Source organism: Polistes fuscatus, unplaced genomic scaffold (assembly GCF_010416935.1).
Source record: "Polistes fuscatus isolate 324 unplaced genomic scaffold, CU_Pfus_HIC Scaffold8, whole genome shotgun sequence".
Classification (NCBI taxonomy): domain Eukaryota; kingdom Metazoa; phylum Arthropoda; class Insecta; order Hymenoptera; family Vespidae; genus Polistes; species Polistes fuscatus.
This window is the reverse complement of record NW_025113162.1, coordinates 1,374,058-1,382,810: the sequence shown is the minus strand read 5'-3', so window position 1 is coordinate 1,382,810 and position 8,753 is coordinate 1,374,058. Positions and strand designations below refer to the sequence as shown.

Sequence of the window (8,753 nt, the reverse complement as noted above, 5' to 3'; positions counted from 1 at the left end):
AGAGAAGGAATAAGAGAAGGAGAGGGAGAGAGAGATAAAAAGAGAAAAAAGCAGGGAAAGAGAAAGAGAAAGAAAAAGAGAAAAAGAGAAAGGAAGACGTTTTACAAGTAAAGAGGCGCGCGCAGCTTCTTTCACTCTGTTTAACACAATACACGCAACATAGTAAAGAGAAAGAGAGATAGATAGAAGTAGTGAGAGAGAGAGAGAAGGAGAGAGGGAAGGAGAAACATGCATGGGAAGGTCTTTCAGTATCGTCTTTGTGAATAGGTAGAGGCTCGAAGCGTCTCGTATTCTTCTATTCTCTCCATTTTTGAATGATCAAGATTCCTTAAGAAAAAACTATAATAGTTATGAAAATTTAATAAAATGAAATCCGTGTGATACAAAAATTATTATTTGTTCAGAAGTTTTCATTAAGTTCAAAGTTCAATGTCCGAAGAAGAAGAAGAAGAAAAAGTGCTCAGTTACTTTGAACCTTGACCCTCTTCTTGGTCTTTTTCTTGACTCGGTTTGTTAAAAAGGAAAGGAAAAAATTGATGTTTGCTAACAATTGAAAGGATCGTCTGTTTGAATTTTTCCCGCTCTTGGTGGACGAACGTAGCATCTTTTTCCTGACGGCAAATTGTTGACGAATAGGCTTACGTTTCGTAAGTACACCGCGGGATACGAACGTTGGACGTTTGAGATATTTCGGCGCTGTCAGTCGAGAGGGCGAAGTCGAGCCAAGTCGTTGCTTTTCAAGTCGTCAATGATAGCTGGAAGATTCGTAGAAAAGTAATATCAGTGTATAGATTATTACTTTTTATTGAGATAATTGGCTAAAACAAAAGAAGAAATTTATATCGTCTTTTTAAAAAAAAATCATCTTCGGTGAGTAGAAATGCTGTATTTGACCCTAAGTATTGATTTGTGTAGATTAGTAAGGATCGTGGTTTCCAACTACGATAGTAAAGAGATTAGGAAAAAAGTAATATCAGTGATCACACACACACACACACAGACACATTGTTTTTTTTTATCAAGATAATTAATCAAAAAAGAAAGAACTTATTATATCGTCATTTCAAAAATTATCTTTGATAAGTAGAGACACTTATTAGATCCTAATTCTAAGTATAGTTGTGTATGGATAGTAAAGGTAAATTGGTAACGCACGTGTGGAAACATCTATGGTTAAGGGTAAAAATGGAAGTCGCCTTGAAGTGGTTTTGAAATGTTCGATGGTTTTGCTTAATCTATTTTTATTTATGTTAAATAGAACCTATACATTTGTATGTACAATCTCGTGTGTGTGTTTTCTTTTCTTATTTGAATTAGAAATAAAAATTATACGTTAACGAAACGGAGGTTACATTTATATCGCAAGAGTTACAAATTCTTAAGCTTCAAGCTAGCCGCATTTAGCATGATCGTTGATCGTGCGAGACAAACTGCATGGTGTGGGTTCTAACCGGTTGATGAATCTAAAAAGGTGCAGGCCGATGATCGGCCGACGGATGCTTAACGACACGTGACCTCGATCACTTCTTTCACGTTTAAACAACTTTTTTTTTTCTTAATTGCATCAATAATAACGCAACCTATTTTCTCCGAATATCCTTTCTTTTTTTTAACAGCTACGAACATGACGTAATCAAAGTGTTGGAGCATGAAAAAGCAACGGTTCGTACGGTTCATTCGTTTTTTAAAAAGAAATCTACGAATCGAATCGTAACTTCGTATTTTATGCTTAACGACCAACTGTGATATAATTTTTTTCTCGTCGAATCATTTTATTTGACTTTTGAGATAGGGTTCGTTGAGTTTGATAACTTATCACGAAGAAATTTCTCGATACTTTTAAAAATTGTTTTGTAAATAGATCACGAATGCGGATGCAATATTTAACTGTGTCACGTTTAAATAGAATCTTTGTTAAAAATCGGTCGTTTTGGAATGATAGACAGGGAGGCAGGGGATGGTCGCAATAAAAAAAACCCACTATACATCGTTCGACCTTTCTTTCCAATTTGTTTTCAACGTAAAACGTAGCAACATTCTCAATTGCAAATATGTCGCATGTGACTTGCACGCTTTGGCGCGTAAACGAGATCGAGATTACGTTCTATTTCCATAAACTGGATTCCGTTAATCCGATCCGTTGTTTAATCCGTTACTTTTGCATAAATGTTCAGACGATCATCTGGACGGTTTGAGGAAACATGTGCGAGATCGTCGTGTGTGAATTGTGCGTGGAAAATCAAAAGTAAAAAGTAAAAAGTACAAATAAAAGTGTATGAAAAATAAATGATAATTAAAAAAACAAATATAATAATTTATCGAATAAAAATATGTTACAATTTAATGTGTTCCTCTAATGCCCGACAAATGATTTCACGTTCGATCGATGTCATGGACAAAGTTCAAGAACAGGTTTTGCATGGCGTGGTAATTGAAACTGGTATACCGAGATTGTAGACTATATGTATATATATATATGTGTATATATATATATATATATATATTAGGTTAACGTAATCATCTAGTCACTAACGTAACTATTTTACGCATGTGCCTATATAATTTTTTCAGATACTTTGTATATTTCGTTTGTGGAAATCAGTAGGGGTTATAATTTTTTAATAGACACGAGATTTTAGACTGTTAAAGGAATTTAAATGTAAATGTCGTTTAATGTTACATACATATATATATATATCATACCTGTAGATTGGTACGAGTTACATTCGATTGATCGGAATAAAAGATTTATCGTTTCGACCTCGTATGAAATATTTAATTTAATTTATTCGTTTAAACCAATGTTCGTTGCTTTTATAATGCAATCACTTTGCTCCAGTTATCGGAGTTAAAAATATTGTTGATGTGCCTTTTTTTTTGTTTGTTTTTTTTTAAACATTTATCAACGTCAACGTGGATAGATGGACTCGAACGTGTGAAAACGTTTCTCGTGTTTGCAGAAAGAATTGCGCAAGCAAGACAAGATTTCACAAGAAGATAATTCAATGTACCGTGTGGTCACTAAAGGACGATGACAGGATGTCGTGTCTTCAAAGAAATAATATTAAATCTCGTTATTTGGAATTCGATCCTAAATGCAGAGAAAATCGACGAAGAAGTTTTATTAGAATATGGCAACCCGAAGTATCTTGAATCGCAAAAATATATGTACTCTTGGACCGGACCTAATGCGCTTGCGAGATCAGCTTTGTTGGAACGTCAAGAAAGATTGCAATATAATTGCGAAGAGTTTCTTAGACGTAATAATGTGGAAAGTGGAACTTTGACCTCTGAATCCTTTAGAAACATTCTCGTCGACGAGCAACACGAGTTGCTTTATTGTTACGTACCAAAGGTATCGTTGATATTACTAATTGTCTAAAAGAATAATAGATATTTTGTGATTAGAGTCTCTTATAAGATCCGATAATTCGTATATTTAATGATCGCTCAAAATAGATGTAAATAATGATTATTTTATGTAAATGTATGAAACTTTGAAAATGTTTACAATGCTATTAATAAGACGATAATGTATTTCGCTTTCTAATTTCATGTTGACATTTGTTCTTATTATTTTTAACGGAATCAAAATTATATAATTATGTATGAAAAACCGGTCACGTGGTAAAACTTAGAACATAATGATCAGAAGAAGAAGAAGAAGTAAAAGGATAAAAAGAAATAATAAATGAATTATGACTGCGTGTGGAAAGAGAACGTGAGGATATGTTTCAAGGACATATTCTATTGCCTTTCAAACTAGGAACGTGTACGTGCGCATGTGTATTCCTGTTAAAAAATTTCAAATGAGTTGCCTTTCTTACAGGTTGCCTGTACAAACTGGAAACGTGTTTTAATGGTTGCAACAGGAAAGTGGCCTGGAAATGATCCTTTAGAAATACCAGCCGACCAGGCTCACTCTCCGGGTGTATTTTTGAGGCTAAGTAATTACACGCTTCCAGAAATTGAACAAAAGTTACTAGCGTATGATAAACTTATAGTCGTTAGACATCCGTTCGAAAGGTTGTTATCAGCATATAGGAATAAATTGGAAGCTAAGAATGAAAAGAGTTCGAGGTATTTTCAAACGCGTTTCGGAAAGAAAATAATTAAGGTGAGACACTTTCGATGATTATTTTCTCGTTAAATGTATTTAATATTTTATAAAAAAAAATTGTTCTTTTCTTTTCTTGTTCTTTTTTTATAGAAGTATAGAGTTAATGCTACGCAAGAATCGTTAAAAAATGGCGATGACGTTACGTTTCGCGAATTCGTCGAATTTATTATCAATGATTCTGAAAATGGTACGAAGAACGAACACTGGAGACCGATATATGAATTATGCCATCCATGCATAGTTAATTATAATCTTGTAAGTAAGTATGAGACCTTGGTGGAAGACGCTACGGAAGTGTTGGAAAGGATGAACGTCGTCTCTGTTAAGTGAGTATTCTTCATTTGCGATTTAGATAAGCTATTAGATAAGTATACTTATGCCCAGCCTTGAGATAACCCAGTCATAAATAACTATGGCGATTGTTTTTATTGATTTATCTAGTTTTCCATCTAAACCACCGAGCAGCGAGCCAACATCCAAGAAGTTGGATCGATATTATTCGATGCTAAGTTATAAGCAATTGAGGAAGTTGGAAGATTTGTACAAATTAGATTTGAAATTGTTCGATTATTCGCTCGAGGATGTTCTAGGATTTTCATTAGCTTAAATTTTTAGTGAGAATTATATAATAGTAGGTTGTAATAATACAAAGAACTGAGTTAAGCTGAATTAAAAGATTCTATAAGATATTTTCTAATTTATTTATATTAGAATGAATAATTATTGTAGTCGAATAATTTATCTATTTAAGAATTCACTCGAGTCACTACGTTACAACAATTTTTATTTTAATGCTGATCCTTGTGCCAATAACATTTAGATCTATGATTGTTATGTTTTGTATCATGTTTTTTGTGTTTTACGATAATGAGAATGCATTGTAATGTGATTTTTATTAATTGCTGTTTTTATATAACGAAATGTATATGTAATCCCAACTACGATTGATTCTTGTATTTTCCTTCGAATTCGACGTTCCATTTTGATGTGATTTGTTTTGTTTTTTTTTTAATATTTTGAAATTGATATTAATTTGGATTAGTTTATAAATATTTTTACACACATTTTTAGAGATAAATTATATATAAATTTATATACAAATTATTATTCGGGATTGTTAAGAAGAAAATTATTTTTCTAATACGCAAACAAATGTTTTACGTTGCTGTTAGAAAAGAAAAAAAATGTTAAAAGAAGAAAATTTACGTAATATTTTGTTCGAAATTTGAACTCGTATCTGTCTAGAACATTGTTGATAGGAATCGATGTTTGCTTAGTGTGCTAAATTTAAATTAGAATTTCGAGATGACGAACGAGACGGGGATTTAATACTGCGACTAATTTTGGCTAAAAGATTCGAACAACATTTCTATCTAATCATAAAGGAAAATCCTAGAATTACGTGTTAGCGTACGCAAATAACAAACAATTATGATCTATGGATCAATCAACTTGAAGGTTTTTCCTAAGTTCTTGAATTTATCATAATGTCGATAAGAAGAAGAAGAATAAGAAAAGGAAGAGTTCATGTGCATAAAAAAGCAATAGAAAAGAATTTATGAACAATTTAAAACCCGCAACGAGTAACTTGTTTGAAGATACTGCGATTATTACAAACATACAAGTCGTATTAAAATAGAGAAAAATTAATATTTGTTAGAAAAAATTCCTGCATTTTCATGATACATTTATTAACTCACGTGTTATTTTATGAATAATTAACAAAGATGAGAAAGCAAACCTCCATCGCGATGAAGGATCGACCAATCGAAGCTCTTTCTCGATCGATTAGCAAAAAAAGAAAAGAAAAACATAATTAAAACTAAACAAATATTATTTATGAGTATATATTAATTTATTCTATTTCTGTAATAAGGTCAGCAGAAATCGTTAAGACGTAGAACTATCCTCCATGTGCCACACCTTCGCGATTATGCGAACTTCCTACTTGTAGTACATTACCATGCGTTATAAACAGCTTATGTTAGTTTAAAAAGTAGAAATGAAATTAGATGAAATAAAATACCATATACCGTTATTTGAAAAAAGAAAAAAAAACACAAAAACGTTAAACTCTCTCGAAGATTTTCGAAATATAACCCCCCAACGTCTTTTTTTTTCTAAATTTATTTTTTTGTGCAGTGTGAACGAATTATTGTAAAAAAATCTAGAACTATAAGAGAAAAGAAAAAAAAAAAAAGGGAATAAAAGAACAATATTAAACGAGAACATTCAAAAGTATGATACTGCACGCGTCATCCTTGTTTCTTCTTCTTTCCCTTCTGCTCCTCCTCCTGCTGATTTTTGTTCTCTCCACTTTTGTCACGTGTAAATTAATCCTGGCGCCACACGTGAGACAACTGTATCAACCCGAGTCTTATTGCTGAAAAAACGAAGAAATTCTTCTCGCGTTATAAATTCGAATGCGTGGGCGTTCCATCCGGACGGGGAGGCATTTTGTTTAAAAATAAAAATCACTTAAAGCCATGGCGGATGCGAATTTTTGTCGGCGCCCAAGTCTTACGCATCAAAATTTGAAGCTTCGTTTTTCACGTTGTACGTTATAATTTATTAAATATATTACAGGATTGTGAACATTTGAATTTTGACTCGTACGTTAAAATCTCTTAAGTATTTTTCCGGATCTCATTAATTAAATAATAATTTTGGTTTTAATAAATTGGTTAATAAATTGGTTTGCTTTTTTAATCATGCTGATTTCAATTTATTTCGTTACGTTTGAAAAAAATATAATTTTTATTATTTAAAACAGTAATATATAATAAAAAAACAAAAATAGAAAGTAAAATAATTTACGATATTTCACATCGAATTTGTTAATTATTGTTTGTTTATATTTAACAAGCTTTTTTTTTTTTCTCTTTAAATACTAGAAAATTTTTAACATAAATTTATAACATTATGTTGTAAATTATTAATAACGTAATACGTAAATTATTATTATTATTACGTAATAACGTAACATTAACGTATGTTATTTTGTTTTATTTGTTTTAATTCATTTGAACATAATCGATCGGATTGGATATTTCGGAAAAATTGTTGAATCACTCAAAGGTATAATAACGAGAGAGAATGCCTTAATATAACTTCGAGGTAGCCAGAGAACACTTTTAAACGAAGTTTCTTTCGGCGTTGGACGGTTTCGAATTTTGCAACGACGGTGGTGGAATCGGAGCTACCAATCCTGGAGCAGAGATTACACGGGTAAGGTGCGAGTTATCGAATCGAGTGGGGCGGAGCTCAAACGACGACGTTTTGGTTCCTGGAGGAATTTCGGGATCTTCGATTGCGGATCCTTTTCTAAGCGAATCCAGTCTACGATCGGACGTAAAGACGCGTGGAACGAATTCATCCCTGCTTTTTCATATTATTTTTTATATCAGGAGGGAAAGCTTTTTTTTTTGATAATTGATCTACTCGATCGACCGTTATCGGTCTCACGTACGTTGTTGATTGTGAGTAAAATCTAGAATAAATAATATCGATCATTTTAAACATAATTCTTGATTTTTAATATAATTTCGTATATACAAAAATGTGTAGTTTTATTTATATATTTATTGAAGTTTATTTCTAGAGTGAAATAAATCGAATACAAAATATCGATCACTTGAATATAATAATTTTTAATTTTTAATATGTTCTTTTATTTTTTTTTTTATTAAGAAAATGTGTATTTTTGTTTAATTTATTTATTACGATATTTTCTAGAGTGCAGTAAATCGAATTAAAAATATATATTTTTTTAAATATTATTATTTCATTAATTGTTAATATAATTTTATATAAAAATATGTGTACTTTTGTATTTACTTATTGATTAATTTACTTTTTTTCTAAGTGGAGAGTGAATTGAATAAAAGACAAAATCGAAGATGCCACAGGCGGCTCACGAAACGAAAAACATTCTTACCACTTACTTGATCCTCATTTTACTTTTGATCTCATTATGGTTACTTTACTCGGGGATATTTTAATCCCTTACAATTAATTTTTTTTTCTCATAATGGTATGTAAAAAAAAGATTTCATATATTTAATCGTACATTTTATTTTATTTTAAATTTATTTCCTTAATCGATTTTTTAGGGTTGAAGCATGAAAGACGAATAATGCGAGTTTCTCGAAGACTGGAAAACTTTCTTCGTTGATATAAATTGAAATTGAGAATTGAAGCATCAATTAAACGTTTCCGGATTCTTCTTGATCTCGCTGTCGGAATACGATCACCGATTTGCAATCACGCAATATTTAATTTAAGTTTTAATTAAGTTTTAATAATCGAAACGAAATAATGTCAAGGAAAAGAAAAAAAAAATAGATTTTTAATTAATTCTATACGGAAGACGCGTGGAAGTGAGTGAAATTATTATAATTAGAATGTAATATATATTTCTATGATTGTGCCAATTTATAGAAAGTGTGAAACATTAATAAATGTTCAAGATGAAAACATGTAGGTGCGCGCTCGTGTGTATGTACGATCGAATGAATGTCAATACATGTTCGTAACGCGTTAATGTATTCAATGTTTAAAAAAGTGTATGTGAAAATAATGGACGACGATTATTTATGAAAGGAAAGATCCTACGATTTACGTGTCAAAAATT

The 8,753-nt window shown here is 31.3% G+C and overlaps 1 protein-coding gene and 1 long non-coding RNA gene across 2 annotated transcripts; both read left to right on the top strand.

Moving 5' to 3' along the window:
- The first annotated feature begins 262 nt into the window (after positions 1 to 262).
- On the top strand, positions 263 to 5,061 carry LOC122524850 (carbohydrate sulfotransferase 11-like). Its single transcript, XM_043647329.1, has 5 exons — positions 263 to 870; positions 2,961 to 3,355; positions 3,830 to 4,117; positions 4,211 to 4,446; positions 4,562 to 5,061. The coding sequence occupies exons 2-5, from the start codon at positions 3,032 to 3,034 to the stop codon at positions 4,725 to 4,727; spliced, it is 1,014 nt and encodes a 337-aa protein (XP_043503264.1). The 5' UTR covers positions 263 to 870; positions 2,961 to 3,031; the 3' UTR covers positions 4,728 to 5,061.
- Positions 5,062 to 7,110: 2,049 nt separating this feature from the next.
- On the top strand, positions 7,111 to 8,696 carry LOC122524856. Its single transcript, XR_006305650.1, has 3 exons — positions 7,111 to 7,599; positions 7,986 to 8,153; positions 8,233 to 8,696. It is a non-coding gene; the product is annotated as an uncharacterized LOC122524856 (long non-coding RNA).
- The last annotated feature ends 57 nt before the right edge of the window (positions 8,697 to 8,753 follow it).